This window comes from Acomys minous (assembly GCF_964271855.1).
Source record: "Acomys minous genome assembly, chromosome: 2".
In the NCBI taxonomy this organism is placed as follows: domain Eukaryota; kingdom Metazoa; phylum Chordata; class Mammalia; order Rodentia; family Muridae; genus Acomys; species Acomys minous.
In genome coordinates, this window is record NC_140484.1 from 13,432,414 (window position 1) to 13,457,174 (window position 24,761).

Sequence of the window (24,761 nt, forward strand, 5' to 3'; positions counted from 1 at the left end):
TGAAAGTCTGTGTCATAGTTATAAAGGGCAGTATGGCCAGGCATGGTGCCACACGCTTGTAATCCTAGCACTTGGCTGGCTGGACAGCCTGGGATACACAGACAGTGTCTTAAAATTTAAAAAAAAAAAAAGAAAGAAAGAAAAAGAAAGAAAGACTGTTGATATTAATATGGGGCTGGGGATGTAGCTCAGTGGTTAAGCACTTGCTTAGCATGGACAAGGGCCTAACACTACAACAGTGCTAATATGGAAGTATTCATTTATATGGAAAAAGTAGTCGTCGGCATGTGGTGTGGGAAGGTGATGAGGTCGTTTTAGTTGGACACATAGACTACTGGTAGAGAGCTTATGTGCGGCCTCCCAGTGCTAGTGGTGCTTTTTAGGGAAGCTGAATATAAGTCATTCTTTTTCCGTTTAACATTTAAAATTTTGTTTGTTGTTTGTGTTTTCCTGAGCCATGGTCTTGTTATATAGCAAGACTGGCCATTATACAGCCCAGGCTGGCCTTGAACTCTTGATCCTCACGCCTTCGTCTCCCAAGTGCTGAGATTACAAGTGTGCACCCCGACACCTAGCTTCCTTCACCTCAGACACGCACCCCCAATTGCTTTGGTAATTTCTGGTTTCTCCTCCCTGAGCAAGAATTACTTAGAAGTAAAATGTACAGAAATAGAATGCAGGTGAGGAAAGTAGGCGTTCTCGCCCGAAGTGTTTATTTCAAAACGTATCCCAAGCGCCCAAGGACAAGTTTATAATGTTATACCCAAACAGCTGTGTTTAAGTGGAGCAACAACAGGTTATCAGATGTTCAAGAGTTGAAGTTAGAACATTAAAACTCATGAGCCAGCTTTTGCTAAGTATCTATTTGAGGAAGTGAAAGTTGATTATGGTACAATCTTGTTTTGAATGGAATCCACCTAACCCCGTCCTATGTGGCTTCTAAATGCTCTGTGGAGATCGAGTAATGATTATGTAAGAGACAGTCCTAAAACCAAGTGTTAGAGCAGGCTGGATGAATACACGCATGAGCACACAGGCGCGCGCGCACACACGCACACATGCACACACACACACGCATGCACCGTCTAGCACAGGACCTCTTGGTTACCCTCAATGCTGATACCTCGTCCCTAGCCATTTCTATCCTGTGGCTCACTTACTGCACTCTAGTTGAGACATCTTCTCAAAGACCCATCAGGTCACGGCCCTCCTCCCCCTGCCTCGACTCATGCCAGCCACATTGGCCTTTCCCAGAGCTTTGCACTTCCAGTTCCCTTTCTGGAACACAGGGACTTTTACCCATAGTGCCCTGCTTCCTCACCTCCTGAGGGACTTTACCTTTGAATTGGTGAAATCTTACTCAGCACCCCAAACAGAAGATCCCACATCTTGCTTAGCTATTTCAACTGGCTTCGTTCTTTTTTATAGCACTCATCTTCCCTGGCACATGACCAACTTATTTATTGTTTGTCTGCTTCCATCAGATGTCAAGCCCCTGAGGGCAAGGCCTTTTTTCTTTAATGTGTGCTGACCGCCTTACGTCCAGTATAGGCAGACTTGGGGGATGAATGTACGTTAAGTGCACGGGACAGATCCTCATCCTACTAAAGAGATGCCTGAAGAGGGCTTTTGCCTTGCTCAGGGTCACAGCTGGGACACCAGCAGGCATCCTGGCCATAGATACTTAGCATCAACTGCACACAGGGGCCCTGGCCTTGTCCGTCTGGCTTCTCGTGTGTTTTTCCAGTTGACACAGAATTTCAGCCCAGAATATAGCAAAAGAAGACACAGCTGTTTCTGACGGTCCCTGGAAAAACAGTAGTGAGCTCAGGAGGACGGGGTCCCCAGCCATGGGACAACGCAATAGCTTTGGTTTTGTGATTAAAATAACATCTGCGCCCGGTTTTGCAGAGCAGTTCTGGAAGGTGGGTGGCCTGTCTGAAGCATCAGGTGGGGCCTCCTTCCTCCGTTCCTGGCCCAGAAAGGTTTGGGATGTGTGGGGCAGCTGAAGGATTTACTCAACAGAAAGATGAAGTGGGAAGGAACAGGGCCCAAAGGAGCATCTGCAAACCTCAGGCTGGCCTGCCCGCCTGCCTGTTGGTCCCTGGCTCAGCCTCACCCTCAAGCGTCTCTAGCCCCCTCCCACTTCCTGAGAAGGTTCAGACACCCCTTTGATGCCTGGAGAGCTCTGGCCTTCTCCCTCTCAAGCCCCACATGGTTTGTTAATGGGCTGTGAAATGAGGGATTTCAGGCGTCACTCAGCAGTGTGTGAGCGCAGCAGGGCAGTGGTGATTCTGTTCAGCATTCTCAAGCTTGTCTGTCTGTCTGTCTGTCTGTCTGTCTGTCTGTCTGTCTCCACAGATGCAGCTTCTGGATAAGTTTCCTATCGAAGGTGGCCAGAAGGACCCCAAGCAAAGGATCATCCCCTTCCTCCCAGGTGAGCTCCAAGGGGCCCTGAGGAGGGCTGGGGGTGACTAGGAGAACCGCCCCCCCCCCCAAGCCAAGATAAGACTGGCTTAGGAGTGTATTAACCACTCTCCAAAGGATTTGCAAGCCCGATAACCGGGGTTTGATTCCCAGGACCTCTATGGTAGAAGGAGGGAACCAGCTTCTACAAGTTGTACTCTGACCTCCACATTTGACATCCCTACCCCCACCCCATGCTCACAAAATAACAATGTCATAGTAGTTTGAGGCCATCCTCAGCTACATAGTGAGTTCCAGCCTAGGCTACATGAGACTCCATCTTAAGTGGCGAAGAGGACTGACTGGCTGTTCTTCCAGAGGGCCCAGGTTCACTTCTCCGCACCCTCATGGCAGCTCACGTCCATCTGTAGCAACCAGTTCCCCAGAGCTTCCACAGCCCGCTTCCTGCCTCAGTGGGGCTTGAGCCAGGCACGTGGTAGACTGATGCCCGTGCAAACAAAAACTCTCATATACATAATTTTTTTTTCTTTCAAGGCATGGTTTCTCTGTGTAGCCTTGGCTGTCCTGGAACTTGCTCTATAGACCAGGCTGGCCTCAAAGTCAGGAGATCTGCCTGCCTTTGCCTCCCAAATTCTGGGCTTAAACGTGTGCTCTGTAACTGCCTGGCTCTGTGTGCGCGCAAGCATGTGACCTGAATTCACCTAGGAAAGGGCTGCTAATTACAAGCACAACTGCTTCTCCCACTTCCTTAACGGAGCATAGTACGCAAGTCTTGATCTCCCGTCAGCCGTATGCTACTGTGGCTTACTTCCCTCACAGCCGGGGAGCGGGCAGACAGGATTGGAATCCAGCTCAGTCTAGCCAGCCGTTGCCGCACCACTTGGAGCCTGTGTCATGCAATCAGGCGTGTGTAATTTAGAGGAAAATGTCTCAGATAAGCTTCGGCCTGCTATTACTGGGATGTCTAAAGTTTGAGTAGAGGCCTGTGATATAATTACAGCTTTCTTCCTTACGGTTGTTGATTACAGCTCATCCTCCTGAGAGCCGTGTTATCATTTCTCATGAGGGCAAAGCTGCTAGGATCCAGAAAGGCTAATGGACTGCCCATGAAATGGCAGAACGAAGGCATGAACTCAGGGCTTAGCCCTGAACCCTGAGGGGGACACTGCCCGCTGGCTTTCCGGGTTCTCCAGCCAGTAGGTCCAGCTGGCTCTCAGGCAGTCCCACTCAGTTAATACTGGCTCTGGACCCTCACAGGCCATCCTTCAGGATGGGTTGCCAGTTAGACGCTCGTGGCCTGTAGTCAGTACCGACTGTTGACTGAAAACATGGAGGGTGGCTCCCCTGTAAAGGGTGTTCCTTACCCAACCCTCAGAGTCAGCAAAAGGCTACATATCTTCAGCATCTTGTGCTAGACGTGTAGGGAAATAACCAGCCCCTCAGAAGAATGGCCAGAGCCACAGTTCAGGAAGACGTGAACATGCCATTGAGAGGAGGTATCTCACCGGCTTTCTTCATTGAAGGCACGGCACAGCTTCTCCGCTGTCAGCCTCTGAGTAACAAGACAGTGACTTTGCACTGCGTCCAACATCTAGATCTGCAGCAGTCTGGATGCTGCACCCACCTTGGGCATGGGTGTCCAGCTGGGATGCTATGGGCAGAAGTGTCCTGGAGGAATATGAGGTCATCAGTGTTGTGCGGGTACTGGCCTTTGCCCTAGGACCTGGAGCTACCTGTTCACTCAGGAAGGACAGGGCTTTTTCTTCTGCTCTGCTCCGGGCCAATGCTGCAAGGGAAGAGTCTGTCATCTCATCAGCCATGCTTAGGAGGGGAGCTGTCGCTGCCAGGCTAAGGGGCTAGAGTAGCCATGTCCCAGATACTGACTTTGCTCTAAGGCTTTCAGAGCGCCATATTCATTCAGTTGCAAACCTAACAGGACCTGCTATAGAGTCTCTTTTAAAAATACCTGTTATTCCCTTTCTTTTTGAGATAGGGTCTTGTCTTAGGGCTTCTGTAGCTATGACAAAATATTATGACCAAAAGCAACTTGGGAAGGAAAGGTTTTGTCTCAGTTTATAACTCTCAGGTAACAGTCCAATATTGAGGAAGTCAGGGCAGGAATTCAAGCAGGCCAGGAACCAGAAAGCAGGAACTGAACCAGAGGCCATGGAGAAACACTGCTTACTGGCTCGTTCTCCATGACTTGCTCAGCCTGCACCCATGACCAGCTGCCCAGGTGTGTCATCACCTACAATTGACTGTGCACCCTCTCCCCATTAATAACTAATTAAGAAAATGTCCCACAGACTTGCTTAAAGGCCAGTCTCCTGGAAGCACTTTCTCAACTGTTTCTTCTATTCAGACAATTCTAATTTGGGTCAACTTTAAAAAAAAAAAAAAAAAAAAAAACAGAACCAACCAGGATAGGTCAGGATAGGTCTGATGAGCCTGCGCTGGTCTTGGTCTTGCTGTGTAGGTGAGGATGACTTTGAACTCTTGATCTTCTTCCCTCTGCCTCCCAAGTGCTGGGATTATAGGAACGCACCACTATTATATCTGGATGTAACTTTTAATTTTGAAATAATTACAGACTCATGAAATGTTGCAAAAATAACAGCATACATTCCTCTCTTGCAGTTCCACCACAGAATGTACAGTGGGTGGCCTTAGTTCACTGTAAGCACAGTCAGGCTAGCCGTTTTCCACCATCAAAGTATTTCCCACAATGGAACACCTTTTTTTTCTCCAGATTTATTTTAAAATTATGTACATCTGTATGTCAGTCTAAGTTTGTATATATGTGTGCAGTACTTCCAGAGGCCAGAGATGTCCTCAGATTCCCCTGGAACTGGAGTTAGAGGCCTTTAGTTGTGAGTGGCCCAGCATGGGTGCTGGGAACTGAACCCAGGCACTCCGCAGAGGTCGTCTGTACTCTGAAGCACTGAGCACCCCTCCAGCCTGGACCATCTTAGCCAATAATGATAGTGTGTCATCACAACCAGGAAATCGATGTTGGCACCTGAAATTAACTAGACCATTGACCCGAGTGGCTGGTTTGTGTGTTAAGCATATGGGGATGGTACTAAGCGAGCACGCCAGCTGCCAGTCAGAGGGACAGCGGCCCATGAGCAGCCTCCCTGCATGCTCAGCATTCCAAGAAAAAAAGCTGTGGGTAGAACTTGATTTCCACAAAGGAATTGTCTTGAAGGCTCCTGAACAAATTCCTTAGGACAAATCCCACCATCTTCCAATTGCCCTCAGTGGGTTTTCAGTTTTATTTTGCTTTTTTGAGACAGAGTCCCTCTATCTAGTCCCGATTGTCCTGGAACTGGAACTCACTGTGTAGACCCAGTTAGCTCCAAACTCACAGAAATCCTCCTGCCTCTGCCTCCCCAGTGATTAAAGTCATATGCCACATACTTTATTAAAAATCCTGTGAGCCGGGAAATGGTGGCACACACCTTTTTTTTGTTTTTGTTTTTGTTTTTGTTTTTTCGAGACAGGGTCTCTCTGTGTAGCCTTGGCTGTCCTGGACTCATTTTGTAGACCGGCTTGGTGGCACACACCTTTAATCCTAGCACTCGGAAGGCAGAAGCAGGTGGATCTCTGAGTTCAAGGCCAGCCTCGTCTACATAGTGGGTTCCAGGATAGCTAGGGACACACAGAGAAACCCTGTCTCAAAAAACAAAAACAAACAAACAAAAAGAAGCATGTGGTAATTCTGTTACAAAATGAAGAAATTTCTTGAGGTGGTGCTCACTAGTTTACCCAATACTTGGGTGGGAGGAGGGTTCAAGGTTAACCTGAGCTACATAGTGAGTTCAGGGCCAGCCTGGGTTATGTATTGAGATCCTACCTGTGATGATGATGACGGTGATGATGATGATGGTGGTGATGATGATGGTGGTGATGATGATGTAATCACAACAACAACAGAAGTCTGTGGCTTTGAAGTTGCTGGAAACAAACTAGGAGACTAGGCAGTCACCTTGACCTCTCAGGCTTTAGGGCAGGAACAGCACTGTGAAGAACTGTGAATGGATCAAGGTGTGGTGTTGCAAGCCTGTCCCAGCACTTGTGAGATGAAGGCAAGAGGATCAAGAGTTCAAGGCCAACCTGGCCTGTGAAGCGAGATCAAGGCTAGATTGAGCTACATGTGACATGGTCTCAAAAAGCCAAAACCAAATATACAAACAAACAAGCCCATGCACAGTGTCTGATTGCGCCCTCTTTATGAGCCAGTTTAGCTTATTTTATATGGCTAGCCATATAAAAGAGAACACTCTTGAATCAGAGACATTAGAATTTATTGCACCCCCAACGTGAGTAGCGCATTTACAACCATTCTCATTCCCTCCAAATTCCCATGAGGTCACATGATAATCTGGGGACATCGCCTGCAAGCGTGGGTTGTAGTACAGGAAGCCTACATCTTTTATTACGTGCAGGAAGCAAACCTGCTTCTTCACCACAGAGAAAGAGATGTGCCCAGGCTGTTATCTCTGGAAAGAGAATCCAAAACAGAAAGCTGATACCAGAGAGCCGGGTGTGGTGGTCTCCCACATGCATTTGAGGCCTGCTTGAAGGAGTGGGTAGAAAATGAAGTGCGCTTTGGGTATTCGGCCAATCATGGCTAAGCCTGCAGCCTCTTGGTGCAGCCCACTGTTTCGGTGGAACCCTCCGCCTTGTTTTAAAAGGCCATTGTGGAAAATCCATCTCCTGTTGCCCATCCTGGGATTGGAGTCCATTTCCTGTGTATCCTGACTTGGCTGACCTAAGGAGCCTCCCTGGGAGGAAATGGTCATTACAGAGCGGAGTGAAGTGTATATGGCTGCCGATGTAAAAAGCAAACAACTGTGACCAGGGGCCCAGGGACCTCAGAAGCCAGGCAGTGGAGCAGAAAGAGCTGTACTTAACTCTGCCAAGGCTGTGCTGGGTCACCTTCTACTTAATGAGCTACCTGTGCCCTTGTACTGGCCTCACTTTAGCTCTGGGCTTGCAGAAAGCCCTGTGGTCCTAATAGCTGAGTTGGCCCCACAAAGCCCCTTGTCCCCCGCCCCTGGGGTGAATAAAATATGGAGCTGTAAGATGACTTGGGTCACAAAGTGACCCCATAACTATAATCAAGGTAGGGGCTGCCAACCCGAAGGCTGCCTGCTGACCTCTTCTGCTCACGGGATGGTATTTTTAGACAGCAGGCGCGCTGGCTTCTTTTGTACTAGCTGGACAGTTTACATACCAGTTTCTTAATGAGCGGGCAGTTTGGAGCCACGGTGCAGGAGGGTGCTGAGTGAACTAGAGACAGAAGGCTTTCCTCTCCTTACGGTGGAGCCCCCGCAGCAGATCCGGTGTTTGTTCAGCAGCAGAGGAAGCAGGGGGCAGGGACAATATTTAGCTAGGCTGAGGAGAGCTGGCCCTCTCGCCCTGGCTCTAGACATTTCTCTCCTTCTCCGCTAGGCTCTAGCCTAAGAAGCCTTTCCTCAGAGGATCTGGAAACTGAGGCAAGCAATGACTCTGAGCTCTGGCAGGATGCAGCCTCTGAGGGTGAGGGCCTGGGGGCATTTCTGGATCCCACTGGTGACCTGAAATGGCAGGAAAAAGATAAACCTCTGTGATAGGGATAAGACAGTGTCTTCTGGGAATACTGGGGTATAAAAACCATCAACAAAATCACAGGTCTACACTGCTCACCGCATCCTTCTGGAAGGTGCCGGGTCTCATCTTGTAACTGTAGCTCCTACTCTATACTCTGGGCCAGTGTCTCCCAAAGCCTGCCGTGAGCTCACAGCTCACTGCTCTGACCTCTGCACGGGAGAGTGGTGTTCGTTCATTCCTTTCCTGCTGCAGGTATTTATCAAGCACCTACTGTGCGCCTGGACCAGCTGTAGGCACAGATAATATAGCTGAGTACAGGAGGCCAGACCACGGTTGATAGGAAGTTTATCTTTCAATTGGGGGGTGGGGTGGGGTCCAGAGTGCAAACAAATGAGCAGTTTCCAATAGTGACAAGAACCAGGAAGAAAAAGAACTGTGAGGTTGCCCAGGATGTCTGAGATTTGTTGGCCAAGAGGGGGACTCTGCAGAGGTGACATCTGAACTGAGCCAGGCACGGGCAGATCAGGGTCCAGGGATACCAGGCTGAGAGGACAGCAAGGACAGTGACCTCAGGGGGACAAAGGCTTGTGTGTGAATAACGGCATTGAACCAGTGGTGAAGAAGGCAGGCTAGCTGACCACAGAGAGACTTGGGCAGACAGGAGATGGGACCAGAGCGGTCACCCTTGAAGAGAGGGCACCAGCTCCACAGGATTGTGTGAACTGTGAGACCCTTGCCTGCCAAGATAATGTCACTAGCCCCAGAGGCCTCCACCTTCAGAATCCCTGGGTCTCTGGGGGTAGCCGCGATGCAGGGGTCCTTTTTGCTCTTGAGAGAGAATGTGGATCAGGCCAAGCCCTTTCCCTACCATATCTCCACATCCCTGGGCCAGGAATAACTAGCGACTTGGTCAGGATTTTCTGTTTCTTCTGTCCCTGCCTTAGAGATCCCTTCAGGAAGGAGTGAACCCCCTGAGCGTCAGCCCAGGCCTGGAGTCCTGGAGTGTCTGTCTCGGAGGGCTTCTCCCCAGCAACCTTTGGTTGAAGCAGACACCCCCACTTCTTCTGCAGTTTGACACGGCAGGAAGTGTGCTCTGGCCCGGAAGCAGTCCAGGGTTCCAGTCCAGTCCCTCAGAGCTGTCAGCAGACGCCACCATCAAAAGTGACGGGCGTGACTTCAGGCCTCTTTAACACTCGTGACCTTCCCCACCCCATGCCCTTCACCCTGGAAAGAAAGAATTTCCTTCGGGAAGCCCAGCGTCATTCCACAAGGTCAAATCTTCCACTTTGTGCTTAGAGATAACAATTAACAGTCTGGTGTCTCCGGGAGTGCTGCTGTCAGCAAACTCACATTTAAGCATAGTTACTTGGCCCACATTTGATAGTGGTGAAGGAGCAAGAGGGAAACTGAGGCAGGAGACGGAAAATAGGCTTCATGGGCCCATGAGGGCAGAGATGGGCTAATCTGAATGCAGCATCAGCCACACAGAGCGCAAGGTAGGGAAGAGGGCTGGCGACCTCCACCAGGTTGAGCAGAGCAAGTCCTCCAAGGTCACACTAAGGGCTGGGGACTTATCCCTCCCTGCACAGGGAGATGTTTTAGACCGAAAGGACGGATTTCTATCTTGAAAGGCTCCTCGGGCTGGCACATGCCACACAAGAGGTAGAAAGCCTGGAGGTGACCGAGGCAGGCAGAGAAGGAAAGTGGCTTTGTGGAAGGTGAGGGAAGTAAGCGATTCTTTTTTTTTTTTCTTTTAAAGACTTATTTATTATGTATACAGTGTTCTGCCTGCATGTACACCTACAGGCTGGAAGAAGGCACCAGATCTCGTTGTAGATGGCTGTGAGCCACCATGTGGTTGCTGGGAATTGAACTCAGGACCTTTGGAAGAGTAGACAGTGCTCTTACCCTCTGAGCTATCTCTCCAGCCCTGGCAATTCTTAAGTACGTATTAGAGGGAGGATCAGTTAAGGGACTGTGGCCCGCAAGTGGGGGCAGGGAGGGGCCAAGAATGATGAAGCTGTAAATCTTGTCTGTTGGCCTCTGCCTTGGTCAAACATAAGCCACCATTGTACAATGGCCCCTTTCCCAGACCTACCTGTGTTCACCATAAAGAGGGAAGAAGATGGCTTCCTCCTCTCTTCCTCAGAGAGCCGTAAGAACATTTGAAAGGTGCTTTGTGGAGAGGTAGTTCGGGTGGTAGACCGCTTACCTAACATGCACAAAGCTCTGGGTTTGAGCCCCTGCTCTGTGTACACGGGGCATGGTGGTACATGCCTGTGGGCCCAGCACTCGGGAGGCAAAGGCAGAAAGATTGAAGTTTAAGCTCACCCTTAGCTACACACCAAGTTCAAAGCCAGCCTAGGTCACCCTGCCTGGACTCAGGCCAAAAGAGAGAGATTCCCCAGCCTTCACTCTCCTCTGACAGGGTCTGAGCTGGCTCTTAGAGCCCCACCCTACCTTATAAACTGGTGCATCGTTCAGCGGGTGCTGCTTGGCATCCCGCAGTGTAGTGTAGTCATCAGACCATGGAAACTCCCCCCAGGGAGTTCATGGCCCTCTGTCCCCAAGACCCCGGCACTGACATCCACTGAAGAGGCGTAGGCAGTCAGGCTCCTGGTCTCCAAAGCAAGGATCTAGCCGAAGGGGAGTGGCATGGCCTGAAGATGAGGTCTGTTCATCTGACTGTGCCTCCAGAATAAAAAGCCTGGGAGAGGGCTGGGCCAGGCCGTTATGCCTGGCTTACCTCTACCATCATATGCCAGGTAGCCCATAAGGACAACAGTCTTATCTGTTTCCCTCTGGGCCAAAACACAAGGTACCAGGTCTCACCTTAGTTACAAAGACCCTGGAAGGGCCTCAGGGAGACTAGCAGGCTTTGGGCTCAGATCCGCTCTTACACCTGGCTTCCTACTCAATGCTACTGCGCTGACTGAAAAACACCACTTTGGGGAAAGGTGAGCAGAAATGTGTGGCACTGTAACATTTATTTAAGAACTGGGGGACTTAGAGTCAACACACTTGGGGTTCAGATCTCATCTCAGCTTCCTTCCAGCTTTGTGACCCTGGGCAAGTTCCCCATAGTACCCCTGTACCTTCAGTGTGGCTCAGCATCAGTGGAAAGTCATCAGTGAGGCACAGTGAACACCCACAGTGCCGCGGTGAGCGTGGTTATGACTGTGTGGTGAGCCTACTCTCTGGGCCAGTGTGAATGCAGCCTTCTGGAATCTTCTTCAGGAATGAGGGTTCTTCTTAGACGCAGTCCTAGGCGGTTGAGGATTTGCTGCTCAAAATGTGGTCAGCCACTTGGGCGTCATCCAGGAGCTCCTCAGACGTGGAGTCTCCTCCTCAGACCTGCTGAATCAGTACTGTATCTTACCAAGAGCTCGGTAAGGGGCGAGAAACACTTGTTTAAGGCCCTCTGCGCCTCTTGGTAGGCCGCCTGCTCTATCATTAACACATTCTTGTTCTCGAGCTATGTTGAGTCCATTCATATATTGTGAAGTACTGATGAGCAAAGACATCGCTGCATCAAAATACAGGTGCACAGGAAGTCAGGGGCCTCTGACAGCTTGATGAAGACCGGGTCTTGGCATGTGGTCCTCACACATCTCAGAGATGCCTGCATCCAGTGGGGTGTGAGCCTGTACCAGCATGGCCACCTGTTCCCCATCACTAGACAGAGCAGGAGGATGCCGGGGTCCTGCCAGATTCTTTCATCAGCTGTGAGTCATGATTCTCTCCCTCCCATCCAAGGCAGGGGGAATGCGGAGCCAAGAACGTTGCTGGAGTTTTTATTTTAGACGCTTCTCCTATTAGCCAGCGGTTGTAGCACACGTGTAACCCTAGCGTGGGAGAGGCTGAGGCAGGAAGATTGTAGGGCAGCCTGAGCTTTGTATTCTCTGTCTTCATAAGACCTTGTCTCCCCATCTGCCTAAAGATGCATCTCTGGAGAGGGGGAAGACCAGCCCCCGGGTCCCCAGGCCTCTGTGGGGGGGCATGCGGAAGTCAGAGAACAGCTTGGGGGAGTCAAGGCCGTTCTACCCATGCAAAGGGCAAAGGTGAAGGCCAGAGTCATGGCTGAGAGTGGCCTAGAAGTGCTCACTGCAGAGTGAGACAATTGAGATTACCATTGAGATTTGGTATAAAATGATGGCACATTGCTTACACTAGGGCTTTCTTATTTCTTAACTTTGTTTCAAGTTTTATATCATGTTTTTAAAAAATGTAGCAATTAGATGTCCCTTAGAGATTTCTATTCAGTAGAGGCACATGCCTAGAGTAAAGGTTTTGTCTCTATTACAGTTTTCTTGAGGGTCTCTCAACCTACTCTATTTTTAATGTGCCACCTACTGGCAGATTCTCAAATTGCAGGCATAGTGCCCCACAGGAAATACTAACTTTCTGTGGAAAACTATATAATAACACCACAAATGCTGCTCCCAAACCACGATTTGGCACAGACTAAAAATGGAGGCAAAAGAAACCCTCTTGGGGGCTGGAGAGATGGCTCAGTGGTTAAGAGCACTGGCTGCTCTTCCAAAGGTCCTGGGTTCAATTCCCAAAGGTCCTGGGTTCAATTCCCAGCACCCACATGGCTGCTCAAAGCTGTCTGTAACTCCAGTTCTCGGAGATCTGACACCCACACAGACATACATGCAGGCAAAACACCAATGCATATAAAGTAAAAATAAATAAATTATTTTGAAAAAGAAACTCGCTTTACCTTTGTTTTTCTATCTGATGGTAAATCCTCCAGATTTCCATTTGGGGCACCAAATGGAGTCTTGAGAAATATTCTATACTTGTTTTTACTTGTTCATTCCTAAATCTTGGAGGAAAAAGGCTTTGAGTTCATTTTTTTTTTCTGTCCTGACATTCAGACCTCACATAAGAAGAGTCACAGCCTGAGTTCCCATCTCTGTGAAATACAAGGGTTGACCTGTTAGTGTATGACTTTTCTCTGAAAGCCATTAAGACCAAAGGAATGAGTGCCTACCAATGGAATATTATGCAAAAGGAAAAACATCTCGGTCTTCTAGCCCTGCCTCAAAGCCAACCATACTTGAAATCTGTGGCTGCCCCTGCATAAGGCTCGCTTTGTGCCCTCTTATCCCCCTGTCCCCAGTTACTCCCATTTCCTTTGAAAGGTGCAGAATGCCCCCTTGTCTTGAGTATTTTCCAGCAAAAGGGCTCCCTACTGAAAGCCTGCATACACAGCCAAGGCTCTGACCTTCACCTTTGCCCTCGACTTATTCTAACAAAGAGTTCTTCTCTTCCCCCCTCTAAGTTTTTCTGAGTGAAAGCAGCTAAGGCTAGCAAGAACTGAATGAAAATAGAAATAGAAATATAATATATAAGTAATGGCGCCCTCCAAATATCTGGAGACCTGAATGTTGCCCAAGCAGCAGGCAGCCACAAACCACACAGGCATGGCGGCGAGTGTGGGTTCCTGTCAGTTCAGTGTCTGCTGGGTGCTTCCAGTACACGAGTGGGGTCTGGTGAAACCTCCTCAGTGTTCTGGAACATCCTCCTTGCCTGCTGCCCCAGCACCCATCAGCCATGTGACCAGGCACATACAGCAAAGTTAAGTCCCAGAGACATCCAGAAGCTATCTGTGGACAGCTTCAACGTTCCTCATAAGAATTTTAGGTATCCGGGTTTGTAGAGAGAAGGATCCATGCCTTATTTCATCTCGGGAAGTGGGTCGGAATCTGGGGCCAATAGCCAGGGTCAGATGAGTTCCTTGGCTCTCTGAAGTAATGTCATTGGTTGTAGCTATTATTGCTGGGTGACGGCTGGGATAGGATTTTGACCTAGGAAGGATCGCTAAGTTGGAGATCCTAGGCGGTGTAACCTGTAACTCCTCCGGCCTGGCCTCTCACTGGTTTCATGAGGTTGGGCAAGTCATGGACTTCTGTGAGCTCAACTTTGACCTAAGGAAATGAAGGCTTGCATAAAGGATGGCTTCTGGGGCCTCTTCGTGTTTACCCCCATGATCTATGGGGCCCCTGTTGACAATGACAAGACCCAAACTGAGCTCATGTAGCATCACCAGCCTGACCTCAGCCTTCACAGGCGAGAAAGAAGAACTCAGAAGGTACTTTGTCCTCTTAGGTAAAAATTGTGATTCTGCAGGTATGGTATTGCATGCTTGTCATCCCAGAACTCAGGGAGCTGAGGCAGGAGGATATGGAGTTTGAGGCCAGCTTGGAGTAAGAGGCTGTGTCAAAAACCAAATGTTGTTAATGTGTTGAGACAATGGCTTGAGTACTACGAGCCTTTTTAACATGAGTGTGAGCTTCTGAGTTCTGTCTGCAGTATAGTGAGTAGGGAATAAATGAGTGGCCCTTGGTCTGGGAGCTCTAGGAGGTCACTTTGCCCTGTCTGGCCCCTGTGATCAAGCCGTTACCCATGCCGCTTTCTCTCACATTCACGACCCACACCCTGGGGTGGTACCCCAGCCGCCCCTTCCTCAGCATAAATGTACCCTCTCTGCAGCCACCCTTGACTAACTTCAGCTTCTCGGGTGGGCCTGCTCACTCTCATCGCGGGACTTTTGAAGGGGTTCCTGCCTCTACCTGGAACATTCTTTCTACTTCCGCTCCCTCCCATGTGACCCACTGAAGCTATTCGGTTGCCGCACAATACCCTGTCTACCGTGAACGTAGGTCTGTGTCAGTTGGACACATTCACATCCCAGCCTCCAGTGCGGTGGCTGGCGAAGCACACAGCTTTGGGTTCAGGAAAAGGAGTAGATGAGACAAAAGCACTTTTAATCCCAGCACTCGGGAGGCAGGCTGGCTGGTGGATACCTGTCAGTTCAAGGCCAGCCTGGTCTATGGAGCGAGTTCCAGGACAGCTAGAGTTGTTACACAGAGAACCCCTGTCTTGGGGGGTGGAAAAAAAAAAAAGCACAGGCCCCTCGGTGTGGAGGTCAGTGGGCGGGCTTCAGATCCCAGCCACTATTACTAGGGAGTGACCCGCAGTGGGCCAGTCAGCTTTGGAATTTTAGTTTACCCATCTGTAAAACAGAAGTAACTTCAGTATCTTGTGCCTAAATTATAGGTCACTGTGACACTCAGATATCAATCACTAAACACGTGGCACACAACACTTAGCCCTGACCACGTGCCTGGCCTGTCTTCTCTGTGTCGTCACATCCTTGTAGAAGGGGTGAATTCTCTGGGGGTGGAGAAGGCAGAACTGGTCTGACTGTCTAGACTTGGTATTGACAGCTGAGCCAGACCTCAGAGAAGCAGGCTCTGAGGTGAGGCTCCATCCCAGGAAAGTCCCGCAAACTCCTCTCTGGCTGGCCACGCCTAGCTGTAGTCCTGACGTTTCTTTGCATAAGGGAATTCAGACAGAAGCTCCTAATTGCCCAGTGGATCAGGAGTGAGTGAACAAAGGCCCTTCAGGTCACTGCTGAGCAAGGATTGGCATCCCCTGCCCCAGAAGGCTGCGCCTTTCTCTTGTGGCCCCCAGAGTCCTGGCAGCCTGGTGCCTGGCCCAGCTACCCCACACACTGTAGGCCATGCCACAAAGAGAGGCAGCCAGGATGCTTTGGCCAGTATCCCTCCACCCCCTTTCCAAGGACAGCTCCCCACAGGGGTGGAGTTGAGGCAGCCAGGCTGAATGGGGCCCTTTATCCCCAGTTCCCACTGGGAGGCCGAGCCACTGCCCACCACACCCAAAGCCAGGAGGAGTTGAGCAGGGACACTTGGCCTCAGTACCAGCCTCTCTATTAACCAGGCTCTCTGGCCCCACGATGTCTGGGTCCTGGAAGATGAGTCCAGCCCTTGCCTTAGAGACTGCAGCCCCAGTGTGTCAGTAGAGAGAGTGCGTTTGTAGGTACATGAGTGTGCACCAATGAGAGAGATGCTCAGAGCAAGACTGGACACATGCTTGCTAGTACATTGATTGCGTTCAGTACAAGGCAGGCTGTATGCAAGGCCTGTGCTGAGCCCTAAGGCCACATCTGATAGCATTGTGCTGTAGTCTGTTCCGCAGCAGTGCTATGAAAGGAGGCGATCCGAACATTACCAGGAGTGGTGCACTCTGGGAACGAACTGACTCCTGCAAGTTGTGGTCTGACTCACGCACATGCACTCACACACACGACAGTGAAAAACTATAGGAAATATAAAATGAAATAGTATTATTCTGAATCTGGGCACGGTGCCACAGACTTATGAGGTTAAGGCGGGATTGCCACCAGTTCAAGTCAGCCTAGGCTACATAATGAGGTCTAGCCTAGGCTACAAATGCGTTCTAGCCTAGGCTACATAATGAGGTCTAGCCTGGGTTACAGATGAGACCCTGTTACAGCAACAGCAACTACCACAACAGAAAGATTATCCTGGCTGCTAGAAGGTGGAAAGGGGCAGCAGTGGGCTCCGTGGTGCCCTGCCAGCTGCTGGGGAGCCTGAGATGGGAAGACATTTGGGCCCAGAGGTTCGAGGACAGAATGGCTCAACAAACAATTAAGAAGAGGGAGGAAGGGATGAAAGAAAGGAAGGAAGACGGACTCAAAGGTTGGCTCTGTAGGACCCACATAGGCCCTGGATAGTGCTGTAGCCCCACCTCGTATGACGGCGCTGGACCCTACACTGCTTCTGGCCCGTTTTCCACACCATGGTCTCGCTGGATGGATGAGATAGCTGACACTTAAGAGAGCATACTGTGTCCAGGAGCATGGTGGTGTCACAGCTGACCTCCGGCTTGGTGCTCCTAAGTTTTAAAACTTTTTGTCCCCTTAAGCCTGACTCTGGGAGCTAAAAATCATCACCCCCTCCCCCAAGATGTCGCAGCTCTTCCTTAGGCTGTGTGGGTTGTGGCAACAGCACACTTAGAATTTGGCCTCACTCTGCAGCCCAGCCTGGCCTGGAACTCATGGCTATCCACCTGCCTCAGGTGTCCACTGCTGGTTACAGGCATGGACCATCGCAGCCAGCTAAGGGTGGTCATTTCAATCCATGGTGAAACAGTGGGTGTTTGCAAGTATTTCCATGCAGGTAGGAGCCAGGGAGTTGGACAGAGTGCCTGCCTGGCATGCACTAAGCCCCGTGTTGACCTCAGCACTATATGGACTGGGCGTGGTGATACACATCTGTAATGCCAGCATTTGAGAGGTTCTCGCCTGTAATTTCCTATAGAGGGTTCACTGTGGCCCCCAAAGACACGTGTTCAAGTCCTATGCCCTAGAAACTGTGGACACAGCCCTCGTTTGGAAAAGGGTCTCTGCTGTGTGAGCACGTGAAGGGCCTCAAGAACAGACCAGGGCAGGCGAGATGGCTCAGCAGATAAAGGTGATCCCTGAGCCTCATGGCCTGATCCCTGGGACATATATTGTCCGACTTCTGAGGGTTATTCCCCTGACCTTCCTTGACCTCTGCGCTTGTGCATGTGCGTGTGTGCATGTACACACACGTACATACCCCCACATAGATACCTACATCCACATAATTTTTTTTAAAAAGCTTTTTCCAAGACAATATTTCTCTGTGTAGCCCTGGCTATACTGGACTCAACTTTGTAGACCAGGCTGACCTCACAGAGATCTGCCTGCCTCTGCCTCCCAAGTGCTGGGACTAAAAGTGTGTGTTACCATGCCTGGCAATTTAAAAATCTTTTAAATCTTAAAATACACTAATAAGCATTTCTTTTAAGGTTGTTGCAAGGATTGATCACCTAGCCCCAATAAACCCGTAGCTACTGTTAGTGCTCATCACCCCTTCCTTTTGCCTCTTTAGGGTTCCCACCCACACTGAGACTTCCCCTCCTTAACCGTCTGTAGAGCTTAGGATCCGATGGAGAATGCAGAGGTCCCAGCAAGGAGGTGTGCGCTACAAAGTCCACCGCTTGCTGGGCCTGCCTGTGAATCCGGCACAGCAGGAACCCAGGACTCTTGCTTGAGGCCCCACCTCCTCAGCCCTCCACCCAGGCCCCAGATACTGTTGGGTACCCCAGCTGGTTGCTCCAGCTTTCCTTCTGCCTTCCAGGAATGAGTTAAGTCCTACTGAGATGGGTCTATTTCAGGTCGCACTGTAATCTGCCCTGTAGTGCTTATCGTATTTCTGGGGCAGCTTTCCCTGGCTTTGAAGAGTGGCAGCAGCCAAGCCTGCCATAAAGGGGCTGCAGGACGGTTTACAAGCAGCCTTTAATGCCCTGTGGTCACGGCTTCCTTAATGGGGATTTCCCTCCCCCTGCTTTTCCTCTTTTCCTTTAATATGGTCCCTGGTTTGGCTTTCCCAGTGCGGTTTGGATTCCTCATGGAGAAGTCAAAACCATAGAACTCTTCCAGGCCTCCCCTCCCTCATCCCTGTGGGCTGACTAGGCCCAAGCCCCAAGTATAGAAAAGAAGTATTGCTCACGAGAGCCACCTTTCTAGAGTTCAGAGAGGCCAACTGCAAGCTGCCTTGCACCGGAGCAACTGACTCCTGAGCCTTGTGGAGGGGCCGGGGGGCCTCACCCATAGTGTGGTGGCCTTGCTGAGGGGCTAGAGAGTGTCACCCATAGTGTGGTGGCCTTGCTGAGGGGCTAGAGAGTGTCACCCATAGTGTGGTGGCCTTGCTGAGGGGCTAGAGAGTGTCACCCATAGTGTGGTGGCCTTCCTTCCAGCAGCCATCAGGGATTTGTGCTCCAGAGCCAGGACAGCTTCGATCAGATGGAACCTTCCCTCCCACTCCCTCCCCCTTCTCCAAGCCTCTGAACTTCCTGGAGGCCTGAACTGCATCTCCTTAAACCTTCACTGGTTCCACCTTCAGCCCTGTAAGGACAAGGCTCTGCAGAGGTGCAGTTGGCTTTGGGGTGATGGCGGGAAGGGAACCCAGGTAGCCTCCACATCTCCTTCCCTCCTTCTCTGTCCTCTCATAGGATGAGAAAGGGTGGGTTTCCATTATTGGAGGGTGAGGCCTCTCTAGGATGCCCTTAGTTTATTCCATTCCTCACATGGTCCTTCAGGGTCCTCCTGGGCACCTCTAGACTTCTAATAGCATAGAGTCTGGCTGCTCTGACAAACAACTGGCCCAGGTGGGAAGCCCAGACTCCAACCCAGGGACACCCATCATTTTATCAGTCCTGAGAGTGGCCTCCCCATACCAAGTACCAGCTTAAGGATAAAGGCCACTTTACACAGCATCCACACAGCCAACACTCATGCACACCTTTGACATATGAGCACTAAAGTGACAGGCAACCAAAAAGGATAAGAGACCAAGAGGCAGGAACATCAATGACATTTTCCTCCATGTGGAATGGTGTCACTAGGATCTTAATAAATCAGCTCTTGGCTTCCCTTTTGCAAGGGAATCCCATGGGGGATTCTTGCTGATGGGCAGACATTTGACTGGAGAGAGCATGGAGGAAGGGCACTTGGGGCAGATGCTCAGGTAGGGATGGGGAGTGCTGGACCAACGCCGTATGACAGGCCATGCTAGGTGGATCCTGGGGGCAGCCTGGAGAATGAACTGTAGACCATGTGTGGGAAGATGAGACGAGGGGAAGGGGAGCAGATCACACGCGCTGGTTGTCCTGGCGACCCTGTCTCACCTATGCAGGGCTGGTGACCTCTACCGTGGTGACAGGGAAGTCAGAGGCCACTGCAGCCTCTTCTTGCAGGACCCAAGGTCCCCTACGTTCCCTTCTGCTCTGCTTTACGGCACAGGTGGGCTCCCCCTGAAGGAACCCTCTTAGCCAGAGTGGCAGAATGGTACCCTTGGGCACAGTTTTTGGTGGTAGGAGGGAGCTGGTGGGTCTCGACTCCGGCTTCAGAGGGGACACCCCTGAGGAGCACCCTGAGTCGCCCAGAGGACCAGGAGCCAGCCGCCCACAGGGAGCCCCTGCCCTGAGCATTCTCCCTCCTTTGCCGAATTCTTCTCTCTCAGTGGTGTTTACTGTGCTGCTTTCTCGTCGGTGGCTTGCACTGAAATTCTTGTTTCTGGGGCTGCTGTGGGGAGAACAGCCCGAACTAAGGGAATGGCCTCAATTGTCTTTCACTCGGACCCGGAGAGAAACACAACTGAAAAGTCCAAAGATAGCCCTGGACTCAGAAACAGCCACACCCAGTTACTGAAGGATTACTGCCCCTCACTAGGGTCTCTCCTCTGTGTGTCACTCAAGAGGCCTTTATTGAGCTCATACAAACCCATGCGGTTTTTCTTCTTCCGTTTTCTTTTCAAGCAATAATAAAATTGGCCACTGGGGGCGCCAGGCTTTCCTCTAGCCACATTAGCGCAGTGGGAAAGAGAAGGCTCAGGGGTGAACCTGATTGGCTCAGATTGGGTCCCACCCATGATTGAGCCACTCGCTGTGTCTCCTGCTGATGAGGCGGGGTCCTGAGCTTACCAATCGCTCGGGGGGTGTGGTTAGCCATATTGGTACTACAAGGCACTAACATGGAGGACGCCTTCTCCAAAGGACAGTGGGCAGATGGGGACAGCAGATAGGTGGTAGAGCTCTAGGTGTGCCCTTCATCACCTGCCGGCTCCATGGGTCCCCTGGTGTGTCACCTACACTGTCACACACAGCAGACTGAAGCAATTGCCTTAGGAATATGTAATTGTGGATATTCTAGAAAGAGGAAGATGACAGAGGGGATGGACACTGACACCCACTGGGCCCAGAACTGTCTGTGTATAAGGCCTTGAAAATCAGACTTGTGAGTTCAGACTCTAAGCTGGACAGGCTGGACTGAGGGTGCAATTCAGAGCATTTGCCTAGTGCATGTGAGATCCTGGGGGCTCTGTCCCCAGCATGAGGATTCTGGGATAGAACCAGCTGCATTTGTGAAACTGGAGGAGAACCATGTATTGGTGTGCTCATGATTGACTGACTGGCCATGTCTTGATACATTTGTGATGACTGAACACTCTGAATTGTTCATCATGACTGAGCGAGACCTGACGAACCAGGACTTCCTGTAAAGCCTTGCCCATACATGTTATGGGATGCCCCAGCCTGAATGGCTGAAGGCTTTGTGTTCAGAGAGGCCAGGGGACAGTCCAACTGGAACAGCTATAGTCTCTGGTTGTTTGTCTCACCCTGGAAATAGCCACCCACCTAAGCTAAGAATAGGAATGCCTTGCCTGGCTAGCAGAAGGGAATGCTCATCTCTTAAGGAGGGGCCAGAAGACAAAACACTTCTCATAGTCACTTGTGAGGTCACTAGAAAGCCACACCCTAGCATCTGGCATTGATCCCACCACAGATCCAGACACGGTGAGTTGATCAGGTTGTTCACACAAGCCCAAGATGGCAGCCTCCAGCGAGAGGCCCTGGGCCTTCAGCCTTGGGCGCCTCCTGCCCCCCAGGAGAGGTGACAGTTTCTCTCTTGCTTTGTTGGTAGGGGCTGAGGTGGGGACCAGTTGAAAACCCAGGGGGCGAGGGAATGGGAGGATGCCGAATTGCTGCTCACTAGGCTTTCTCTCCCAGGCAAGATCCTCTTCCGGAGAAGCCACATCCGGGACGTGGCTGTGAAGAGACTGAAACCCATTGATGAGTACTGCAGGGTAAGGCTGGGCTGGGGCGAAGGGAGGTGCCTGTGTAGAACCCACCTGGGGCCTGGCGTCTGCTGCCTGGGGGTGGGACGTGTGGAGTGACTGTCACTTGGGAGGGATCGCTCCTGGGGCTAGACCACTGTCGGGGCAGAGGGCACAGGTATGGTTCACAGCCAAGGCTCTGTGATGCATCCCCTTTCGGAATGCGTCCACGTTTATAAAACGCTGGGTTGAACCATTTCCTCCAGCTTAGGAGATGAGTGCTGACAGGACCCTACCGGTGGGTGCTAGGGAGGAGGGGTGGTCCTTCGAATTTCTTCTGAGTGTGCTTGAATCAGTTCTGAGCACAGTGGCATCTGGTGTACATGTTTGTTTATTCCTATCTGTGTAGTAGATGCCAATACACTCTGGTTCACTTTCTGTCTCTGTCTCTGTCTGTCTGGTCTGCCTGGTCTGTCTGTCTGGTCTATCTGTCAGTCCGTCTGGTGTGTGTGTGTGTGTGTGTGTGTGTGTGTGTGTGTGTGTGTGTGTTTGTGTATACAACACCAAAATAGCCAATGTCAAAGAGCAGACAGGAACAGCAGTATGTTATAAACCAGAGCCTGTTTGTCTTTCTGCTTGTGTTTTTGTTTTGTTTTGTTTAGGGGACATGATGCTAATTCTGAACCCAAGGCCTTAATATCCTGTCTTTTATACTGATTATAGTCTGGGACCTCCCGGAAGATACTCATTAGTGCTGTTGATCTATGGGCATCCAGACTGTTTGGGCTCAAAGCCCTGTCTAGCTTTATGAACTTACTCCACATTTTCGGCCTGTTTCCAATCTGCTCATAGGAAAAGGGTGGTTCCTCCATTGTGGGGCAGAGGGAGCTGAAGTGCTGTAGGTGCCAGTGTGGTGTGTGGCTCAGAGAAAGCGTTCAGCGGGGGCCTTTTGTTATTATTTTCCCTTTTTAAAAAATATATTTTATTAATTTATTCATATTACATCTCAATTGTTATCCCATCCCGTGTATCTTCCCATTGCTCCCTCCCTCCCATTTCCCCCTTACTCCCTTCTTCTATGACTGTGACTGAGGGGGACCTCCTCCCCCTGTATATGCTCATAGGGTATCAAGTCTCTTCTTGGTAGCCTGCTATCCTTCCTCTGAGTGCCACCAGGCCTCCCCGCCTTTTGTTATTATTATAGAGCACAGACATTTGGATTAGATAAATAAGTAAACATTTTAAATGCATTTAAAAGGCTGCTAGTGAGATGGAGCAGCAGTTGAGAGTGCCTGTTGCTCTTGCAGAGGACCTAGCTGTAGTTCCCAGCAGCCACATGGCAGGCAGCTAACACCTTTCTGGACCTCTAGAGATCTGACACCCTCTTCTGGTCTCCACAGACACTGCATGCATGTAGCACACAGACATACATGCAGGCAAAATACTCAAACACATAAAATAAATATATATTTTAAAATATTAGAATCAAGTAAAGCCTGGGGGTCTCTCAGTGGGTAGAGTACTTGCATAGTATGTTAAGTACTTAGTACTGAAAAGGTAAAATATAAAGTTTGAAATAAGAATAAACAAAAAGCACTAAAAAATTTATTGTTATTCATGATACCACTGGCTTTAATAGAAGTGGAATCTCTAGCTAAGCTAGGTTAGCGGTACATGCTTGTAATCCTAGGAGGCAGGAAGGGAGATGATAAGCCTAGGACCAGCCTAGAATACAGAATAAGACCATGTCTCAAAAAAGCAGTGGTTATGCCAGGTGTGGTGGCGCACACCTTTAATCCCAGCATTTGGGAGGCAGAGGCAGGCAGATCACTGAGTTTGAGGCCAGTTTGGTGTACAAAGTGAGTCCAGGACAGCCAAGGCTACACAGAGAAACCCTGTCTCAGAAAAACAAACAAACAAACAAACAAACAAAACACAAAAGGGAGAAAAATAAAAGCAGCAGTTAAAGATGCAGTGTAATGGTAGAGTGTGCCCAGAGCCCTGGGTCTGACCCCACGGCTCTAAACAGTAAAATATACTTAGAGCTCGCTAGTTCCTACTGTGGAATGTGACGCAAGGATTCCAGGGACAGAGCAGGCGTGCTGCCAAGCCTGATGACTCGAATCCAGCACCCTGTGGTGGAAGGAGAGAACCAATTTCTGCATGTTGTCCTCCGACCTCCACATGTATGCCCTGTACATGCACAGCACAAGGAGGGAGGGCAGGAAGCGACAGGAATATTAAGAACACGTATTTTAATTTAAAAACATTTTTGAGACAGGATTTTTCTTGTAGCCCTGGCTATCCTGGACTCAATTTATAGACCAGGCTGGCCTCGGACTCACAGAAATCTGCCTGCCTCTGCCTCCTGGCTTAATTTTATTTTTACTTTATGTATGTGAGTGTTTTGCCTGAACATATATGTCTGTGCACCATGTGCATGTAGTGCCCATGGAGGCCAGAAGAGGGCGTGGGGTTCTCTGGGATAGGTGGTTGTGAGCTGCTATGTGGGTGCTGGGAACTGAACCTGGGTCCTCTGGAAGAGCAGCCAGTGCTGTTAACTGCTGAGCTATCCCTCCAGCCCCATATATATGTATGTGTGTGAGTGAGTGTGTGCCCATGTGTGTGTGTGTGTGTGTGTGTGTGTGTGTGTGTGTGTGTGTGTGTGTGTGTGTGTGTGTTAAAAGATTCTAAAGGAAAAGTGGGGGGGGGGGTGACTCAGTGGGTAGGAATGTTTCTGTGCAAGTGTGAGAGCTTGAGTTTAAGTCCCTCGCATTCATGTTCAAAGCCAGATGTGGCCTCACACACCTGTAACACAGCACTGGGGAGAGCAGATACAGGAAGATACATGGGGCTGGCCAGCCAGCCGTGTGTGTGTGTGTGTGTGTGTGTGTGTGTGTGTGTGTGTGTGTGTGTGTTCCAGATTCTGAGAGACGCTTTTATTCAAGGGAATAAATCAAAGGATCTTAGAATAGAACACACGACTTGATGTCTTTCCCTCACTCCTGCACGTGGGAGCACGCACACATACACCCCACACACACACAGACACACACCCACAGACACATGCAATCCCAAGGAGGCTGGGTTTGGTGACACCTAACACTCAGGAATCTAAGGTAGGAAGATGGAAGAGGCCATCCTGGGCTGACTCAAAGCAAAGACTCCTAATGAGGGAAGAAAAGCCTGTTTTACCTAAAGCACACTTGGGTAAGAAGCCCTGGGGTCTGGTCCCACAGCCTGGCTAGCTGTCTGACCTTG

The 24,761-nt window shown here is 50.2% G+C and overlaps 1 protein-coding gene across 5 annotated transcripts in view; it reads left to right on the forward strand.

Annotated features, from left to right (window-relative positions):
• The window catches only part of SH3PXD2A (SH3 and PX domains 2A), a 204,076-nt gene that overhangs the window by 65,905 nt on the left and 113,410 nt on the right, over nucleotides 1-24,761 (forward strand). For 4 of the 5 annotated variants that reach the window (XM_084763099.1, XM_084763097.1, XM_084763098.1 and 1 more), the window contains 2 exons: nucleotides 2,362-2,437; nucleotides 21,454-21,530. In XM_084763099.1, the coding sequence (XP_084619225.1) occupies nucleotides 2,362-2,437; nucleotides 21,454-21,530 (153 nt within the window). Of the gene's footprint in view, nucleotides 1-2,361; nucleotides 2,438-21,253; nucleotides 21,338-21,453; nucleotides 21,531-24,761 lie in introns of those variants that run through there. The other variant, XM_084763101.1, reaches the window with a different exon arrangement.